Source organism: Aulostomus chinensis, chromosome 23, assembly GCF_037954235.1.
Source record: "Aulostomus chinensis isolate RoL2024-O1b breed Wild chromosome 23, RoL_Achi_v1.0, whole genome shotgun sequence".
NCBI classification, from domain to species: domain Eukaryota; kingdom Metazoa; phylum Chordata; class Actinopteri; order Syngnathiformes; family Aulostomidae; genus Aulostomus; species Aulostomus chinensis.
In genome coordinates, this window is record NC_141342.1 from 21,203,607 (window position 1) to 21,224,090 (window position 20,484).

Here is a 20,484-nt window from a genome sequence, read left to right on the forward strand (position 1 = left end):
TCAACCACACGGCCACGTGTCAGGTCCAAGGTAGTCCTGTCACTGAAAACTTCACTTTATTGTTCCTGTACTACCAGCTGACTGTACAACATTCATCCTTTCATATTCACACGTACTGACTCAGGTTACGCTGTGCTGTCAGACCCAGACTCGTTCCTGCAGCCTGTTTCCAGTCCTGGGCTGAATTATGAAACCAAACACGGTTGTCCTGCTAACTCGTTTCTTCCTCACCGACGTTAAACTTAACTGGAGTGTTGCTCTTCTAGGAAACCCTTTAGCGCTCATTGGCTTGCAGGCGGCGGCGATCTCCGCCCCCTGATGTCCGTCCTCTTGTTTACGCTAAACCTGGGATTAGCATCTGAACCGAACCAGGCCACATCACCGTCACCAACACAGACTCCCGATAATTCCCTTTATTTGTTTATGCTGAGCCGAGGCGGCAACGTTACATAAATACATGGAGTTCTGCGTAGAAGACGTCCCTCAGACAAGGGGGGTGAGGGGGGGGGGGTGAATCGGCTCAGGCGGACGTGTCGAAGAGCTTCTCGATCATCTCCTCCACTTCCTCCGGACGATACTTGTGGTACTTCTCAGGGTTCTTGGTGAAGGAGATGTTAGCGCATCTAGAGGAAGGTCGGTGCAACAGTCAGTCAGTCCCTCGCCAACATTGAAACCACTCACAAGCAGTTTGGCTTCTGTTCGTCCACTCGGCTTAAAGGTCCAGTGCCAAGGACTTACGGAGGACCGAAGGTGCCAAAATCAACAATAAATTCCCTGATAAAGGAATGACATTCTCTAAACCCCAAATGTGGGGGATGAATGTTCATGATCAGTGCTGCAAAAACACATCTTTTCATTTTTGATTCCCTATCTGTAAAAATCAACCTACTTATTTACTTTTTCTTATTTTCTCTGGGTTTTCACAATTTGACTCCCTCACCTTTTGTATTTCAGCATTTTGTTTTGCACAGTGTAGCAAAACTAAAGACATAAATATCAACAGGAGAGGCAAATGTTTCAGGGAACTGTTAAATGAAATGAAACAAACGTCAAGGACGATTTTATATACGAAAAAATGTAAACAGAAAAACATTACTTTTAATGTTTTTGTTGCATTTTATGGCATTTATCTATTTATCATGTATTTTATTTCTACTTGTCAGTTTTGGTCCTGCACACAGATTTTTTTGAAAATTAATATTCCGAACCATGTTGTCACTTGAGATTGATATCTGAAGCGTAGCGCCACCTGCAGGCTACCGTAGATCTTCGCCCTCTGACAGGACTGCCATGTTCAGCTTGTTTTTATCTACTGATGTATTGCCAACTTTCACTGAACGACTGGCGAGCGTCGTCCTCCGGGTGCGTCTCAGGGGACGTGCGCATGTTTGTGTGCTCACTTGTGTCTCAGCAGGTGTTTCACATGAAAAAAAACCAAAGTGTCCATCACCTGTGCAGGAAGGTCCTGTAGGCCTCTGACACCACCCTCCTCTGGGCCTGGCGGATGAAGTCCCGCTGCTCCTTGTCCGGGATGGCCCACCCCTTCTGGATCTTACACAACTCCTCCAAGCCGTCGTTGAAACCCTGAGATGCGGGGGGGGAGGGGTCAGAGCTGACAGCTCGTTCGTACATTTCCAGGATGTTGAACGTGTCGGTGACCTCACCTTGAATTTGTCTTTGATGACCTGCCGCTCTTTATCTTTCAGCTGGAGAAGAAAAACTTCAGTTACAACTTTTATACAAACCAGAAATCAGGAAGACGCGTCTGCACACTCTACAGTTCCACGCTTTCAAGAACTAAAAGGAACTTTTCCACTAAACCCACTAAAGCCTGGCCTGAGCTGTCTGTCACAACAGCGACTGCCGTGCCAGACGCCACACACGCATGTGAAAATCAACACGTCTGTGAAGAGTTTGCTGGAGGATCGCATCAGACCTTGGTTCCAGGTTGGAAGACGGGCATGTTCCTGTCGGTTAGGTGTTCCGTGACCTTCAGCCAGCTGCAGCAGAGAGAACATTGAATGACATCAGGTAGAAATGAGCCGGAGACGTTGACTGATGACGGCGTCACGTTCACCTGCGCTGGTACATCTGGATCTGCTGCTCGATCAGCTCGCGGTATGAACCCTCGGCCTTCTTCTGGGTCACCGTCACCAGCTGGATCAGCTCAGACCTGCAGACGAGAACCGCATGTTCATCCTCTCACTTCCATGAGAACGCAGGTTCACGTGCTTCAAATGAGGATAGACTTCATTTTATCTGCGTTTGCAATCAAAATAAAGAGCCAATTTGGCGTCACTGTGACACGGCTGCGTGACGTCAGGACGGCGAACGAGCCAGAACACGCTGCTCACTTCTCCAGCGACTTGAGGATGTAGTTGTAGTTGTTGTGGAGGAAGATGGCGCTCAGAGCCGAATCCTCGTACACTTTGGATTTACTGAGCAGGTTTAGCTGCAAGTTCCCCAAAACTTTACCTGAAAGAAGAGTCAGTCGTCACCACTAGGACTCTTTGATTTACTTATTTGCTCAGACGTCAGTGGTGTGATGTTTTCTTACATATGTAGGTGCTGAGGAGCCTTTTGTTGAAGTCGGACGTGTAGCTGCTGGCTGATAAACTGGTCTCTGGAAAACACACACGACCGTCAACCCACCAGCATCAGCCGACACACGCTCACAGGCACGATCACTGACTTGAGGGACCAGTGTGATGGATTTAGTGGCATCTAGAGGTGACCTGGCGGACTGCAACCAACTGAACACACCCGAGTCAGCCTGCAGGGGCCGGGAGCCGAAGCCCTCTGATCAGCCTCTTATCATCACAGTCGCGACACTTCCTCCTCTGAGTCGCCAGCAGAGGCAGCAGAGGCTACGTCAGTGTTCAGGCTGCTCGCACTCCAGTTCCCCTCCTACTGCGGTCAAGCTTCTGTCCCGGTCCGACGTTCTGCACTACATTCCACATTAGCTGGGGGGGGGGGTTAGTGTTCCGCTGTATCGTTGTCGAAGAGGCAGCATGAACATCTAGACCAGGGGTCGGTTATTGAGTTTGGCCTGCTGCGTTTATGAGGTTCGGTGCTCCGCCCACTCACCGGAACTACAGCAGCAAGTCTCCCTCATGTCAAGCTTATTTTTTCATTCTCCTGATGAGTCTAACCACCTGGCAGGCCATTAAATTTGCCACTTGCGACCCGTGGGCCAGCTTTTACCAACCACTGATCAAGAGAGAAACGCCTGGTGTTGGTGATCAAGGAAAGAGGTCAAGCAGCACTGGCACGTTTGCCCTGCTTCAGTCTGAATGGTCACAAATGTTGGACCGTAAGTCGACGGGGTCTGCGGTCTACCAGCTCACACGCTCTGACTAAAAACATCATGAATAATAATATGTGGAAACACTCCCCCAAATCCTACACACTGGTCCATTAATTTGATGTCAATGCCACACTATTTTAATTCTACATCAACAGTCATGTCATATTTAGAGGAGGCTCTCAGGTTGCCACGGTGACGCGACACTGCTGAGCGTCTCCTCTCCTGTCAAGCTGCATTCATCAGCTGCAGCTTCAACCATCGTCACAAACATCCACAACACTCTGCGCCTACGTCACCAGGGGCCTGCAGGTGGGCTCTTGCTTACCTCGGGGGTCTAAAGGTATATTGTAAGTGTCCCCCAGCACTAAGGGGGCCGAGGCAAGGCAGAAGAGAAGAGAAAGAGGCACAAGTGCAAAAAGTTAGAAGAGATTTGTTAGTGCAGAGTAAGCCAGGTAGCAAACATGGGTCAGCCAGGCGGCGAGAGGGCGGAGTCAATGAGATGAAGGGAAGCAAAGTGGCGACCAGCAGCTGAGCAGGAGGAAGCTCGAGACCCGGAACTGTTAATACCATTAAATCTGAAGAAATGGAGGAAGAGTGATGAGGGTTCCTGTGATGCTGAAGCTGCTCGTGGCCAGAAAGAAGAGAAGCAGAGGAGACGAAGGTGAGACGAGCACAGATCCACAAACACACACACACACACACACACACACACACAGGACCTGTGATGGCTCCACGTGGCTGTTTTTTTTTAAAAAAACTGCTGTGTTAGAAACTCACAGGTAGAAACTCCAACTATTCTGGAACTGCTGAGCAATCACAGTTCAGGTGAGTGATGGTGTGAAACAGAATTTGGCCTCTGAAGCTTTCGGGAGTGACATTCTGAACTAAATATGAACAGATTGAACCAAAACTGGCCCGTTGAACGAGAGTTTCAGGGTTTTTCTTCTTCTCATAGCCAAAGTTAAAGCAACTGTCCCTGACAGATGCAGTAAAAACAACTTCCTGAAAACGTTCCAGGAGAGGAACCGATGCCTGAAACGTCTCATGTTCTCCTCAAAGATAGGAACTCATTCTGGGTTAAGAAGCTGACGGTTCATCAAAAGGACAGTTTCACTTTTTACAAAGTAGAAACCCACGATTTTCACTCACTGGTTCCTTTTGTTAAACAACAATAACAGGACTCCTCATCGCGTCTAAGGAACCGTGATCGACTGAGATGAGGCCAACAGTCTCACCACTAAACACAGGAGCTTCACCACTGTTCCAGCTGTGTGTGTGACGGAGAACCCAGCACAGTCCCAGCCTAGCGGGGGCGGCCTAGCGGGGGCGGCGGTAACGAGGGTGCAGGGTGTTCACCCGCTTCTACCTTGTGAAGCCAACATGGCTCCGGCGGTCTCGTGGAAGTCCAGCAGCTGCTGCAGGAACAGGATGGCCTGTGGAGGACAGAGGTCAGGTGAGCATCAGCTCGGCTTATTCATCAAGCGAGGTGAGGCGGCGTCACTGTTAGCCGTCTCCCCGGAGACCAGTGAGAACCCGGAAGAGGACAAAAAAACAGCCTGGTAGTGTTGAGGGAGCACGTGGATCCACAGAGGTGAGGCAGCACTCACATTGCTGGTCAGTTCGTGGACGGTTCCGTCCTTCGGCATGTTGTACTCCTTATCAGGGTCGTTCTGCAGACGGACCAGAGACCAGGCAGTGAGTCGTGACTCAAGCAGGGCCGAGTCACTGCTTCAGACCTGAGTTACCTTGATGCTGTCTGCAAACTCCTCCAGAGCTTTGGCACCGATGGTCTCCATGGAGGTGATGAGGGTGGGCAGCTTGTTCTTGGTGCTCGCTGCTGTTCCCTGCACGTCAGCGTCAGGAAATTAAATGATCATATTAACGCAGCCTGGCGTTACGCAGCCTGTGTAGGAAACACGCGGAACGCGAGTCAGACCTGCAGAGTCGAGTCGAAGTCCGCCTTGTTCAGCTTCAGGTGCCGCAGGATGGGGAAGATGGTGAGGACAGCGGAGTAGTCGTGGCGCATGATGGCCCGGCGAGCTGCAGACACGATGTTCTCTCCCTCCAGCATCAGGTTGTCTAACGCCTCCTGTGGAAAGAAGAGAAAACACCCTGATGTGGAGTTACTGGGGACCTGCTTGACTGCCGGCGAGTCCTGGGCGAACGCTCCGCCAGGGTGCCACTCTGACCTGAATGAGGGAGTCAAAGGTCTTCTTCTGGTGGTGCTCGGGGATGACCTCCGTCAGGAGGGCGTACTCGCTCTGTGCCAGCTTCACAAAGGCACTGATGCAGTGGATGTAGGAGTCGATCTCAATGTCCAGGACATCGTCCTTCCCTGAGGTACGTGAGAGAATACGGTGTCAGCCAGGGAAGCTCCAGGTTCCAGACCTGGCCTCTGATGTTGCTGAGTACGTGAGTCTATTCAGAATGTCTGTCCTCTGCCTCTGTGACTGGAGCTGAGAGCTCTTACATCAAAGTCTGAGGGTAAAGTTCCTTTTGTCCCGCACGCCCCCGACACTCACCTGCAGTGGCCCCGTGCTTCTCGGTCAGGGCGTCAGACAGGTGTTTGACCCGCAGGTCGTGATCGTAACCTGGTGGGTGGGTGGGACAGCAGGGAGACGGGCCTAGTCAAACCACCGGGGTCATGACTAGGCTGGGGGGGCAAACCTGAACCTGGAACACCTGTACTGACCACCACCAAGCACCCAGCAGGGGGAGGGGGGGGGGGGGACACAGGCGCTGCAGTCGGGTAGGGGTGTAAGAGCCCAGAGAGTTTGGGTGTGTGTGTGTTGTCTAAGTTAGTCAGTGTGTGTTAGAACCACAGCATCAAGAAACGGGTCACAACAGCTTTTGATTGTTCCTTCCACCTCAGACAGGAGAGCCTTTGATGTTCTTGGTGCCTCAAGTATTCATGAACCATAATGAGGTCATCAGGGAGTTCTGTGCGTCCAGGCTGCTGTCCTGACACTCGTTGACCATCACTATTAACAAATTCATTCCATAGCGAGGGGAGGAGTCATGAACCGCATCTGACGAACATCAGGATACGTTTGGTTGGAACTGGTTATCCGTGTTCTCACGCATGTTTCAGCTACGAGACGCAGCCAAGCGAAAATGACTGGCACTGGTTTTCCAGGCTGATCTTTTTTTTTTGGTACTATTAACTTTATTTAAGGCCTTATGTGCCACAAGGCACGAAGTGGATAGGTAACAGGTCCATAAACTTTATTTACTGATCCATGTTTTAGATCCATTTATCACGGTTGGCTTCATGTGTGCTGATGGTCTGGATCAAATGTTTGGGTCCAGAGATGAAGGTCACGTGACCTGCTGCCCTCTTGAAAACACTTTCAGGGCGGAACTTTCACGTCACCATCGACTGCGTAGCAGCACAGAACCTCTGAAGCAGGAGACGAGAGGTGAGGCGTTGCTGACTAATAAAAGATTGCGAGATGATTTTTGTTCTACGACTAAAACTCAAAGCTGTTGTGAGCCAGAGGAGAACAAGGGAACCATGACACTGTCACAGGAGGGAGAGACGACACCAGAGAAGACCGAGGTGCTTTACCTTCCAAAGGAGTGAGGTTAGAGCCCCCCTTTTTCCCATCCAGCCCATGCTGTGAGTACTGTTTCAGAAGGTTCTGAGCCTTGCGAATGGTCCCTGGTCCCGTAAAGACAGAGACAGAGTCCAGAGGAGGAGGGGGAGGCAGGGAGGTCCAGACAGCCAGGAAACACAGGGAGGTGGAAGAGGAGGAGGAAGAAGAAGAAGAGAAAGGAGAGCTAGGAAGTGAGTGATGAAACATAAGACACCACATCCCTCCACCACCCAGGCAGCCAGGAGAGGGTCGAATTTGAGGGGTGGGCAGCGAGAGCGTAGCACCGCAGCTACGCAACTAGAGCTACACCACGAAAACACAGCAGGCGCCCAAACACACACAGCACCCTTCATGTAAGAGCAGAATAAACAGGTTAGGTCAACATTCAACAGCGGTCACAATGAAGAGAATCAACAGTTGAGCAGAAGCTCTCAAATCAACACAGCACATCCGCAGCATCTTCATGGCCTCAAGGCGGACACGCGGCCGCCAGCAGCTGGGTGAGTTAGTACACGCGTGGCACACGTACAGCTGCGTCCACACACACTGGCTCTGCTGCCTGGTTACAGAGGTGAGAGCAGCAAACACGGAGCTTCACGCACGCAGCGCCGTGACGACTGAGGCGTCCTGGACTCGGAGTTGAGAAGCAATAACAAGACGGAGCAGTGAGGGATGCTGGTCTTCATGAACATTCAAGCAGCAACGTGACACACACACACACACACACACACACACACACACACACACACCATGCAGATCTAAACCACAAACTTTCTACAGCCTCTATTTTCACAGTGCTGGTAAGACACGTCACATTTTATACACAATCCGTGCTTTTATTTTGAAATATCTTAATCACCAGGCTTCATTTAAATCAGGTTTTTTTTTTGCCAATTTAGTTTTTAAAAAATATTTTTACACAGACAGCGAACTGTGAAAAATGGAAACACAGAGGCGCTGCTCTCCTCACATCAACACGGGAGGTCCCTGAGGACTGAGGAATGTCTGAAGTAACAATTTTCCAATGGCAGGAAGGTGGAAGATTTGTTTGAGAGTGAAAATTCCATCCTAGATGAAATACTGAGGAGCAGCAGAGACGCCATGTCCACACGTTGTGTTCTAGTGAACGGTGAGGCCGACACGCTATGATTGGACACCTCAGCCTCCGTCATGCCGTCCCCTCCTTGATTCCTAACTGGAGCTGCTGAGCCGCCGCCGCCGAGCCGCTGCAACACCACTGTGAAACTGGAGGCTCTGTCTCACATCGACAGCCTTCCTCTACTCAACTACCTGAGCTTGAGCACTAAAAAAAGCTTGGACTGATTTTCAGAGACAAAGTGGTGACTGACAAACAGAAGCAAGCAGGAGGCGCGCACACACACACACACACACACACACACACACACACACACACACACACACACACCAGTGTTTACCTGGGATGTAGACTGTCATCACACGAGAGGGATTATAAAAGAGGAAAGGATGAAGGATTAGTGTCAAATCACAGTGGGGGGGGTAGTGCACGAGTGAGCGGGGCGATGAGAGTGAGACTGACACACAAGAATGTGCTGGTTCCTGACTGAACCGTGGACTCGTGTGATGAACGGCGCCGCTGTTATTTCAACATCAATCCTCTGTGGCGCCTTTCTCACCTGACGTGGCGTGATTTGGGTTTAGGAATGTCTTGCTGACCTGGTCTCTTGGGAGCCTTCTTGGTGGGCGTGTCTTTGCGCTTAGTTTGGACGGCGGGCGAGTAGAGGATCCCGGAGGATGCGCTGTTCTTCCGGAAGTGATCCTTCAGGCCTTTGATGGAGCGATCCAGCTGGTTGGACCTGATCTGGAAGTAGACGTTCATGAAATCTGCAGGAGGAGGACGAGTGTTCAGACGTGACGCCGCCCATGCAGGCACACTTAATTTGTCAAAGTTCTTCACTTTGTCGATTTTTCCAGTAAAACATGTCGTGATTTGAATCTTATGGAACTCTTTCGAGCGCTACCTTGGTTGCGTCCGTACTCCACCAGCCAGCCGGCGATGCAGATGATGTCCTGCAGCACGGCTTCAGGCAGGTGCTCCAGCACCACCTCCTCCTGGACCTCCAGCTCTTCATCCACACTGATTGCGTCCAGGATGAGGATGGGGGGGACGGGTTTACTGTAGCGGGTCAGGAGGCTGCGAAACTCCGCCTCCAGCAGCTCTTTGCCCTTCTCAAAGCGAGCTTTCTGTGGCACAGAAACAACAGCGTTGTGTGAGACGGGCAGAGTAAAAGTTCCCTCTGGTTTTTCTGCTCCTGGTCACCCGGCACCTGGTGCACCGCGGCCCCTCAAAGGTCTCCAATGGGAAGGAAGCGGCTGTGAAACTGTCGATAAGCCGTTGTGAAAGCCCCACGAGCCGGACCAAAAACATGCGCCGCCATCAAAATTTGATCCATTTGGTCTGAGAGCATTTGAAAGTCTTAAGAGCCGCATGATTAATTTATTCATCCACATTCAAATTGGCAGCGCGCCAACAGGACGTGGCTTCCTCCACCGTTACAGCGGTGGCTGAGAAACGACCCTGAAGAATTTCATGTTTGGTCTGACAGCAGCTGGAGGGATGCACACTCATTAGCAGGAGCAGGCGGCCCAGCTGGGGACTCTCTCTGATGGGCTGCATCCATCCTGCAGGGGGCGCCAAGCACTCTACGACCAGGCCCTCCACTGTTTGTGACCTCTGACTTCTGTGTCAAGAGGCCTTTAATGAAGAATGAAGCTTATTTCAAGGAGCAAGTGTAAAGCAGCTAAAAAAGATTTGAATCTTAAATGTATCTGAGGATGGGGGGGGGTGATGGCGTACCACTGTGTTGAGTTCAGGGCTGTCGGGGTTGTTGTCCTGGAAGTACTCCACAGCTTTCTGGATTCTGGCGATACAAGCCAGGTACTCGTCCAGTCGGCCTGTCGGTCTGGAACACAAATCATGTCAGCATCAGCTGGAGCTGCTCCAGCAGCCGGAGCGAAGGCCGGACTCTCACCCCTCCCTGATGATCCTGTCCGTGTCCTTGGCGACGTGGTAGTAGCTGATGACGTGATCCATGCACGACAGAGTTTTGTCCACGTTCTCCTGCAGCCGCTGCAGGTTCTCCGTCTGTTTGTGAACTGGGATGATGGAGTTCTCCAGCTGCATGAGGCGGCTCTCGAATGACGACAGGATGGAAACCTTTCAGGGCGAGAACGTCGGAACAGACGCAGAACATGAAGGAACGTGATGGAATCGATCAGAGAGGATAAATATCCCCGACTGATCACCGCCATCCAGAAACACACCTGACAGACATTTTGGTGTTGAAAACAGGAAACACAAGAAGGCTTTTGCCTCTTTTTCTCAGGATTTGTACACTTTTGACTAGGATGAACATGTTTTCAACACCTTCTTCCACATTTATAGAGGAACAGTGTCAAATCTCACTCCAAAAACTTCAGTTACCGTCCAAATCAAACAGAACCACTGACATCAAAACAGACTTATTGAGACGATGCTAATGGAGACAGGAAGTTATTAGTGAGGGCGGGACTGGACGTCCGTGTCTCCGTGTCTCATGGTACCACCAGTGTACCATGGAATGAAAGCAGTCTTCACACTGCATCAAATGCGTTCAGATGCTGAATCAGACCGTTGGTGTTGAAGCGCCAGGTTGGTGGACGAGCTGCCTCCTACCATGCCCTTGGTCAGCTGGTCGCTCTTCTCCAGGTTCTCTCGAATGAATGACAGCGTCTCCTGCTCCTGGAACACATTCCACAAAACCAGAGGCTCGCTTCTTTCACGCTGCCACAAATGTGCGATGGTTTATTCTTCCCTAAATAACAATTGAAGCCTCCAGGTCCAGCCTGTTAGCTTGATGCTACACCCACCTGCCTCAGTTTCTCCTCTATCTCCCTCTTCCTGGCGGACGCGTCCTCGGTGGGGATCATCCTGGCGGTCAGTCCCCTCGAAGAAGGACCTCCGGCGGATTAAAAAGACTCACAATTCCGTTAAAACCATAAAATTTTACAATTGTGTCGCCACGAAGCTAGCAGACTATGCTAGCTACACAACGGAGTCAAACTAACTAGGTTAGACCGATGTGAGTTTCCGGTAAAGTATCAAAGTAAAAGAAGAGGCGAAAGTGTTTCGGACGATGGCGGTGAAAATCGTTCCGTTCAGACTACACCTGCAAGGACTGCAGTAAAGAAATAAAAATAATGTGGCAACGCAAAAAAGCTCAAGAGACGATGAGATAACTGTAAAATGAAAAACATCAAATTCCTTATTTTGAAAGTAACGAGTGAACTTCCGGATCTGTCTCGTGATTCTGGGCTTGTTCGGATTAAAATAAACGTTTGTTGACGCAAATGAAACACATTTCTTTGACATAGTAAATAAATGATGTTGCTTGGATTAAACTCTAATTAGGAGTACAAACACTGATCAAGCTAATGCTGGATCGGCTGGATGTAATTACCCATGTTGACCACATGAGGTCACTGCAATAACATTACTTGGATACTTGAATATAACAAACTTTTATCTTCTTATGAGGATACTTGAGGTTTGTTTGTTTGTTTTTAACCCAAACAGACCCAGGTTATTCAATATCAAATAACCCTAAACCCGAGATACCCAAATGACTTAATCATGGCGCAAATTACACCGAAGCATTTGTGGGTAATTTTTTAACACCGTCATGTTTTGTTTTTTTCCCCATTTTCATTTCCTAAATGTCTTGTTAGCTCATCAACGCTGAATTCATCTTACTGAACAGAAATAATGCAATTATTACCATCAGTGTCCCTGGGAGACAGAGCTGAGCTTCATCTGCGTCTCATCCAAGCGCGTCTGTTCTATGATGGAAACGTGCTTTCTGAAACTAACGAGAAGTAAACCCTGTCTTTACTGTAATGGCTCAAAGAAATTATGAACTTACATTGCAATACGCAACAACCTCTGGGAATAGAATATCTACTCTGAGGTCCGTTGTGTAAACGGCGGCCACGCCAACGATGAACAAACCGTTCTTGGACACAAAATGATTGCATCAATAACCACGATCAAAGCACTTGGAAAGTTTTAAAAATATATTTACACTGAAGAACATTTCCCCACAGGCTCCCGTCTTTACACCGCTATGTACAATGCTCCTTTATGAGACAAATGGAAATGTTAGTTGGAAACCTCACCAGAACGCTCATTTAGTAATGATGAAAGTAAACAGGGAACGAAACAAAGTCACTAAGATCGGGGACTCCCAACGACTCGGCTCTTCTTCACTCCAGCAGGCGGCGGCGCAGGCGGCGACACGTTTGGTCGCTGCAAACAAAAACAATGTGTCTTTTTCTTTTTAATTTCACGTGAATTCACGCTCACATGTTCACATGAACATCTGATCACACAGGACGCACGTTATCACCGTTCTGAAAAACCACCAGGTCACATGACCTCACGCAGAGCTGGGGGGGGGGGGGGGGGATAAAACAAGACAGTAAATAAAACAAAGGAGAAGAAACTAAACTGCGTGTGTTCAGTTCCTGATGAAGAGGCAGATTCTTTCTTTGTCTCCATCTGCTAGAGGAAAATGTCTGGCAGCACTGAGAACGAAGCAGAGGTTCCGTTGGAGAGCTTCTCTCTAGGATTCCTCCTCCTTGGACAGTGCCTGCAGACAGGAAACACTCGTTACAGCAACCAGGGCCCTGACCCGTTACAGTAACCAGGGCCCTGACCCAATGCAGTAACCAGGGCCCTGAATCGTTACAGTAACCAGGGCCCTGACCCGTTACAGTCACCAGGGCCCTGACCCGTTACAGCAACCAGGGCCCTGAATCGTTACAGTAACCAGGGCCCTGACCCAATGCAGTAACCAGGGCCCTGAATCGTTACAGTAACCAGGGCCCTGACCCGTTACAGTCACCAGGGCCCTGACCCGTTACAGTGACCAGGGCCCTGACCCGTTACAGTCACCAGGGCCCTGACCCGTTACAGTCACCAGGGCCCTGACCCGTTGCAGTGACCAGGGCCCTGAATCGTTACAGTAACCAGGGCCCTGACCCGTTACAGTCACCAGGGCCCTGACCCGTTACAGTCACCAGGGCCCTGACCCGTTACAGTATCCAGGGCCCTGACACGTTACAGTAACCAGGGCCCTGACACGTTACAGTAACCAGGGCCCTGACCCGTTACAGTCACCAGGGCCCTGACCCGTTACAGTATCCAGGGCCCTGACCCGTTACAGTAACCAGGGCCCTGACACGTTACAGTAACCAGGGCCCTGACACGTTACAGTCACCAGGGCCCTGACCCGTTACAGTCACCAGGGCCCTGACCCGTTACAGTATCCAGGGCCCTGACCCGTTACAGTAACCAGGGCCCTGACCCGTTACAGTATCCAGGGCCCTGACCCGTTACAGTAACCAGGGCCCTGACCCGTTACAGTCACCAGGGCCCTGACCCGTTACAGTATCCAGGGCCCTGACACGTTACAGTAACCAGGGCCCTGACCCGTTACAGTAACCAGGGCCCTGACACGTTACAGTAACCAGGGCCCTGACCAGTGGGTTCATTACAGAGATTTGGGAGTTAAAATCACCTGTTTCAGAAACTGTCGTCCAAAATAGTTTGTAGCCACGTTCTTCAAGCTGGTCTTGCCCCCCACTTTGCAGCGCACGTACCCGTAGAGGTTGGCGCCCTGCAACACCACGCCCATGATGACCACAGGCTGGAGGAAGAGGAGGAGCGTCAAGATATCTCAGGGTCAAATGTGAATTGAACTGATGCAGCCTGACACCACGGTGACGCCGTGTCAGACCCACTGTCCTCCTCATCTCAAACCCTTTCAAGATCATTCGTTTTCCACAAATTAGTCGGCAGCATCGGGCGTGACTGAACTCAGCAGCAACGTCTCCCAGAGGAGAACCATCAGAACAAACCAAGCTCAACTCACCATCCATTTGATGTTGAAGGAAATGAGGGTGCTGAAGGCAAAGACGACCCAGAGGACTGGAAACACGATCAGTCCCAGCCAGAAGATTCGGGACTCAGAATCTGATGACTGCGACTTCCCAGTCGCCTGAAATCAAACAGGATGTTCTCACAATCAGGACATCTGCAGACATCATCAAGTCCACGACAAGTAAAGACTAAGCCAGAGGTTCTGGACCCCTGAGACGGTCAGAACCATTTCATGATCATTGTACCTTCCTCGACTCAAACACCCAGTGGCTCCGTCCATCGTCATCCACCTGGTTCCACCACCTCAGACCAACCATCAACCTCCCCGTGATGTTCTGTGTCGATACACAGGAATAATTCAGAACCTCGCTTTGCCATGTCTGAGGGCCTTCGCCCTGGAAACGTGTTCACTCACTTTTACTGTCCAGAAGTCACACGACAGCAGGAGGACGATCGTGACCATGGCGGCGATGAAACTCCCACTGAGACGCTCAAACAGCAGATACACCAGGACCGTGCTGGTGCGGAAGAAGAGATGGAAGAAGGACGCCACCGGATGCCTGGTGACACATTGACGACAAGCAGCAGCATCCATCAAGGTTTGTGCTCAATGGGAGAAACGCTTAGTCCTGTAGAAGCGCGACACATCGGCAAACCCTTGCGACAGTGGGTGGCATCAAAATCATATTTGCCGCATTCCAAGACGCTGTGTCCTGATACTTCAGGTGCTAGAACCAGGAAGTGCTAGCTTACACACTCAGCAGCGCCAGCTGGGGGTGAGCCGGAAATAAAAGTTTCACTCCTGTCTCACGTGATGCTAACGCAGCTACAAGCTAACGCACACAACATCCCGGTCAGCTCACTCTCACTGGCTGTTACAGGGTTCTGCTCAGCACCGCATCACTGCTGTACAGACCGGAGCAGCACTTCCAGCTACGTGGCAGGTCTTCAGCCTCCTTCCTCATCGGTCAACTTACTTAATATTTGTCTTCTTTGACTTCTTCCCTGCGTCCTCCTCCGCGTCAAACAGAGACACGTCTTCATCATTGGTATCCTGAGGGACAAATAAGGAAGAAGCTCAGGCCGGAGGGATCGTCAGCGTGGGAACTTCCCCGATCACATCAGCTCAAGTGTGGAGGCTTGTTTTAGTCAGAAGCATTAATAAGCCAGTACTGCAGTACTGTGTGAGTATTACTTTCATCAAATAACATGTAAACTGAAGAAACTTCACTTTCTACCTCGTCACATTTGACCTGAACAGGAGCCTTACTCGGTACTAGCGCAGTGATATTGCCACACACTAGCTGTTGGATTTGCATACCACTCAAAACAATGGCACTGATTTTTTTTTTTTAAATCCAATATTGTGCATCTTGTAGTATTACTACTGGTATTAGTACTCACTTATATCACACTAGACCAGATTTTTGAGCTCAGAAATTGGATAAGAGAGTGTGAAAATATCAACAATCGGTCAAACAGTGAGTTGTGGGCTCCTACTGTCATGATGATCATGCCCTCGGATTACATTTTCGACGCTTGATCTTTATTTCCACGCAGGTCATGTGACACACGGTTACAGACACGTCGGTTCGCTCCTGACGTGACCCAACACGCAGGAGAGAGCTGTTATTATGTCATGAATTTGTAATATGATGTGAAATCAGATTTTCAGTTAACAACCACAGATTTCTTACCGACCTGCGGCACAGCGAGCTTTAGCTAACAGCAGCTACACTGTTAGCAACCGCTAGCTTTGCAGGGAGCAGTCCACAGGTTTACACCTGCGTAGCTGCAAGCTGTAGCACTGCTAAGTTTCAGTGTTTGAAACCGTGTTTTTTCTCGTTTAGTTTTGTTTTTTGTGAGGTTAGAATTAGCTGTGCAGTGAGTGGTAGCGAGGTTCTCGGCAACAACAGTACGACGGAAGCTACTCGACAAGTCCAAGTGGCGTCGTCGAACACACGGTCATGCTCACGCGGTCCCCGGACGACCGCTGGACAACCGACAGCCTTTCACGTTTTCTGTTGTTGTTTTTTTTTTTTTACAGAGCAAAATGTGTCACTTACGTCTGTTAGCATGTTGAAATTCGAGCAGTCGCTTCCTGCTTACATGCTAGTTGGAAGCCACGTCACTGCCAACGCCACTGCCCACGCCGGTCAGTTGATCCGAGCGTGATACGTCATCACGCTGGGGGGACGTTTTCACTCGGTTAACAAATCTGCTCGCTTGTCACTGACTTGTTTTTACTGGTATTTGCAGCTAGAATTTTAACTGAAGCTCAGCAGGACTTCCACTGATATTTAAAGAAAATCCATAAAGTAAATGTAAAAATATAACAACGGATAGCAGCACTGAGAGCAGGCTAGCGTCTCCTCTTCAAGATAATCGGATGTACTTGAAATGAATTCTCTGCAAACTGTGAACAACGCATGAATGGATATTACTGAATGCAACTATATCACACCCATCTGATGATTAATCCTTTGTCTGTAATCAAAATGTTCTGGTCTGGTCGACTGTGGCAGAATTCCTATTAATCCATAAAATAATGGCAGAGGAGCACAAGCATAAGTTCTAGCTTTGTTTTTACATATGAAACATTTTTATTTGCACATAATCAAGAACAGAAATATGTGAATTCACAGTGTGACAGTAACGGTCGTCCCAAAGAAGAATAAATATGACTCTATCCCAAATATACATTTATTATTTTTTGCAACAGAGGCTGTAAACAAGTTTATCAAGATGTTCTGTGTTTGAATTCTGTCCCTGACAGCTTGAGGTGAGAAGTGTTCACATGACACATCTCATGGTTCTGAGTTGTCCCCTAAATATTCTATTGTGCTGTTTATGTAACCATAACGCCGTTCGCAGGGGAGGTGGGAGGGGAGGGGCTCTTGAGACGTAGCGGCTCCCCAGGTGCCACCAGAGCAACGATATTCTCCTTCTTGGACAACCAGAACGCCGGGTAGAGAGGCTCCAGGAACGCCGCCTGATACTGGTGGATGAGCGTCATGACGTCATTCACACCGTAAAAGCCCAGGAGCCCTCGCGTGTAGTCCACGTAGACGCCGATACGGGTGAACTTCTCCACGCTGAGGGGCGTCTCCACATCGCTGTGCCAGGCTGAGAAGGTGCGGCCGTTCCACCGGAGGCACCAGGAGAAGTTGTTCCCTGTGATGCAGCTGTTGCTCTCGCTGCCTTTGCGGTCGATGCTCTTGTAGGTGAGGCCGACGTGCGTGCCCTCGCCGCTGATGTCGGCCTCAAAGTAGTGGCGCCCCAGGTAGAAGCTCTCGGTGGCCAGCACCTGGCGCCAGCTCTCAAATCGCTCAGGTACATCAGGGTAAGGATGCTGCCAGGGCGTGGTGTTAGTCACCTTCCTGTTTTCCTCTGTCAGACGCAGGAACTTGTGAGCTGTGTCAGCATCGAAGGTCACGTGGGCGGCGTCTGGGGGAGGATTGAGAAAGAGTTTATCCAGATTGTCAGTGTTACATAACACGCCAACTAGTCCACATCCTCAATATCTTCTCTGGGAATTAAAGATCCAAATAGAACCACTCCAACAATCAGTATGACGCGGACACGTGAGGCCTCCAGGGAGACTTCTGTTTGTTTCCGTCACGTCAGACACAGGTCGCGGTTCGTGCTGAGTACTTCTGCGCGCGTGGAGAGACGTTCACACGTGTCTCCAGGATCGTAACGGTTTGAGGTTATAAAGATTCTGTATGAACCACATGAGTGCAACCCTTCAGACCACCGTAGCCAACAGTCTTCTTCTCCTCTGTGGCAGCTTCATCTCGTCATCATGGAGGAGGAGGAGCCGTGCGGCGCCCAGCACCAGCTGACACTTCCTGTGTGTGTCCAGGGGCTTTTAAGCATCCAACATGTTAGAAATTAACCGAATGATCTGTGTCTGATTTCACAGAGAAAAGATGATTTTATAATCTCACATCGTCCTGCTGGGTGTCGTGGGGGGGGGGGGGGGTGACTGTAGTATTCTAAACTGTTACTGCAGTACCTCAAATATCGTCAGGACTTACACTTGAGGAAGTCAGCTCGAGTCTCTGGATCCGGTATGGTCATGTTTTGTTTTGCGGCAACAATTGCTTGGACTGTCGTCTTTATTCCAATATTATCTGGAAAGGAAGAGAAGAGAAATATTTCAGGATCAGCACCAAGGACGTCACCGCGGCAACAGTCAACGCCCTCGGCAAGCTCCGTCATCTCTGTTAGCCACCTCTTATCGAGACTCATAAATACTGCAACATTTACCAGTGTAGTATTTACTGATGTATTTATGTCTGGACTGAAACGCAATTCCTTTACTCAAGTAAAAGTAGAAGTACCCAGATTAAAGTGTATACTCAGGTAAAAGTCTATTACAATCCTACTTTAGTAGAAAAGTGCTTGACTTTCTGAATGATGTTTGTGCACTGCGGTGCTCGGAAGCGTTCGGTCCCCGAGCCCTTGACCTTTGAAGGTCGTGTTGAAGTGCTGTGCGTTCCAGTCCTGCTGCTTTCGTTTTGCTGTCTCGCAGTTGTCAGGATTCACATTTGCAAGGTCTTCATCTGCATCTGGTTTTCTCTTCAAACTAACTGATGGGGTCAGATCCAGGTCTCCAAGAACCGGACGGAGTTCTGAGTTTTCGGACTCTGCTGCCGGTCTTTTACTCTGCTCATGATTACTAAGCCCAGTAGAGGGCGTCTGTCACTTGAACCCAAATGTAGGTCACCTCAGGTGGAGGAGGAGGCCCAGATCAGCCACCCGTCAGGTGTTTGTGTGACACAGACCTGATGAATAAGTGTGTGGGGTTTTTTCAGGTGTGAAGGCATATTTCGCTCCCTGTTGTCAGTTCATCCACCGCAGCTGCATACCTGAGCAGCGGCGCTCTGACACACAGGTGGAACATTCTTCACCTGTGTGAACACGCCCAGACAGCACCACTCTCTGTGCTTGTCTCTACAGCCGCCTCACAACTTCAACTTACCAGAGTTACACGTCTCTTTAATTTTCTCCACGTATGACGACCCCAGCATGGCGCACAGCTCCTGCGTGGAGTCGACGATCACACGGCTGAAGGAATTCAGACGGTCCATCAGGCCGATGTAGACCCCCGGCAGGGAGATGTCAGCTGCTTCTTTCTTCCACTCTGAATACTCCTGAAAAACACGATTTTACTCTTCAGAAATGCTGCAGCACCTCTGTTGTCAGGTTCCGCTCCACGTCCAGTTGCTAAAATTCCAGAGGTTTTGAGCTGTAGTGTGGACACGGCCAGCTCAGCGTGATATAATCAAGATGTAAAAGTACTAAAAACTGTATTATCAAAGCATTCACACTACTGATGCGTGGAGCCGCCATTTTGAATTGTGATTTTGTGCTTTTTCCAGGTAGGAAGTCTGAGCTCAGGGCATTCTAGTCGGAGCTTCCTCTTGTAACCCACATTCGCACATGCATCTTTACCAGGGATGTTCCGGCATTTTCCCAGCAGCGATTTCCTGAGGTTTTACATTCAGGTTTTACTGACTTACCTGTAAGAAGTCCACGTCGTTTTTGTTCCTGGAAAGCTTCTCCACCTGTGCCTGGGTCTTCTTCAGCTCCGTGCACCTTTGCTCCAGGTGAACCCGGATGCCCTCGGCTTGCCTGAGCGCCTGCTTCTCCTCGCCCTCCAGGATCTCCGCCACCTCACGCTTGGCCTTCTCCACCACCGCCTGCAGCTCCTCGAACTGGGTTTCAATCACTGCTCGTACCTCCGTCACCGAATGCTGCAAAATAGAGCCTCTGCTCTCAGTCACGCTGACAGGTTCTTTACCTTCATCACACAAACAAAAAAGTGCAAAACACCTCGCAACTTTGTGTATGGAAAGTAAAAGTTGCTGCTTCGTGTGAGAAAACTCAACCAAACTAAACGGTTGCTGCTTTTGTACGTTCCTGTTGTGTTTTTGTGACAATAAAAGTGACCCTCTTCTATAAGAGCCGTCTGTTCCTGGCTGCTTTCATTCAACCGGTGAATCTGCTGAAGGAAAGTCAAGTCAACGTCCATCGGGTTTTTTTCCGTTGAGAGATTTGAGAGCAGGAGTGTGACGACGTTCCTGTCCCAGACACAGAAAAGGCAGAAACAGCTACAACTTTTCTTTTGCATTTGTCTTGTAAATCTAAAGACCAGACCAGTGTGGTGCCTTCAGGTGTCGTTGTGTTTGCCGTGTTCACCAGAACAAACGACTCATGTCTATTCACCACACTGAAAGTCAAAGGTTTTTCAAAAAGACTTAAAATTCAGAAGTTGAGTTTTTCCATAGGGCTGCCCGGTGGAGCAGTGGTCCTCAATGTGGCCCCCAGCAAGAAGGTTGTGGGTGGAGCCCCGGCTGCAGCACGGGGTCTTTCTGGGTGAGTCTCCATGTTCTCCCTGTTCCTGCTGGGTTCTCTCTGGTACTCCAGCTTCCTCCACAGTCCAAAGACATCAAGAGGGACCAGGTTAATCCAGACTCTAAATTGACCGTAGGCGTGGCTGGGAGAGCCAATGGTTGTCTGTCTCTATGTGTTGGCCCTGCCATGGACTGGTGACCTGTCCAGGACAGGACTGAGATTCAGATCAGTGATGTCATGTCAGTGATGTCCGCTCTGAA

The 20,484-nt window shown here is 49.8% G+C and overlaps 3 protein-coding genes across 11 annotated transcripts in view; all 3 read right to left on the reverse strand.

The window, feature by feature from the left end:
- Positions 1-380: 380 nt before the first annotated feature.
- exoc7 (exocyst complex component 7) lies at positions 381-11,850 on the reverse strand. Of its 9 annotated transcripts, XM_086195202.1 has the most exons (22): positions 10,792-11,850; positions 10,598-10,663; positions 9,915-10,099; positions 9,740-9,845; positions 8,904-9,126; positions 8,599-8,766; positions 8,340-8,351; positions 6,876-6,968; positions 5,830-5,898; positions 5,497-5,642; positions 5,244-5,396; positions 5,053-5,151; positions 4,915-4,977; positions 4,674-4,740; positions 3,633-3,671; positions 2,558-2,623; positions 2,355-2,475; positions 2,078-2,173; positions 1,937-2,000; positions 1,665-1,706; positions 1,451-1,584; positions 381-623 (listed from the first exon to the last, which is right to left on the reverse strand). In XM_086195202.1, exons 1-22 carry the CDS (start codon positions 10,849-10,851, stop codon positions 521-523), a joined length of 2,175 nt encoding a protein of 724 aa, XP_086051328.1. In that variant the 5' UTR covers positions 10,852-11,850; the 3' UTR covers positions 381-520. The 9 variants fall into 9 exon arrangements, with proteins under 9 accessions (XP_086051328.1, XP_086051330.1, XP_086051334.1 ...); XM_086195204.1 differs by lacking the exon at positions 8,340-8,351; XM_086195208.1 differs by lacking the exon at positions 6,876-6,968.
- A 130-nt stretch (positions 11,851-11,980) lies between these two features.
- tvp23b (trans-golgi network vesicle protein 23 homolog B (S. cerevisiae)) lies at positions 11,981-16,043 on the reverse strand. Its single transcript, XM_086195212.1, has 7 exons — positions 15,928-16,043; positions 14,839-14,915; positions 14,277-14,421; positions 14,107-14,196; positions 13,854-13,979; positions 13,500-13,628; positions 11,981-12,569 (listed from the first exon to the last, which is right to left on the reverse strand). Exons 1-7 carry the CDS (start codon positions 15,937-15,939, stop codon positions 12,543-12,545), a joined length of 606 nt encoding a protein of 201 aa, XP_086051338.1. The 5' UTR covers positions 15,940-16,043; the 3' UTR covers positions 11,981-12,542.
- A 399-nt stretch (positions 16,044-16,442) lies between these two features.
- Positions 16,443-20,484, reverse strand: part of trim16 (tripartite motif containing 16) — a 9,430-nt gene continuing 5,388 nt past the window's right edge. The window contains exons 3-6 of the mRNA XM_086195941.1: positions 19,390-19,623; positions 18,849-19,020; positions 17,902-17,997; positions 16,443-17,308 (exon numbers count right to left, since the gene is read on the reverse strand). Coding sequence (XP_086052067.1) covers positions 16,710-17,308; positions 17,902-17,997; positions 18,849-19,020; positions 19,390-19,623 — 1,101 coding nt within the window. The 3' untranslated portion in view covers positions 16,443-16,709. The remainder of the gene's footprint in view (positions 17,309-17,901; positions 17,998-18,848; positions 19,021-19,389; positions 19,624-20,484) is intronic.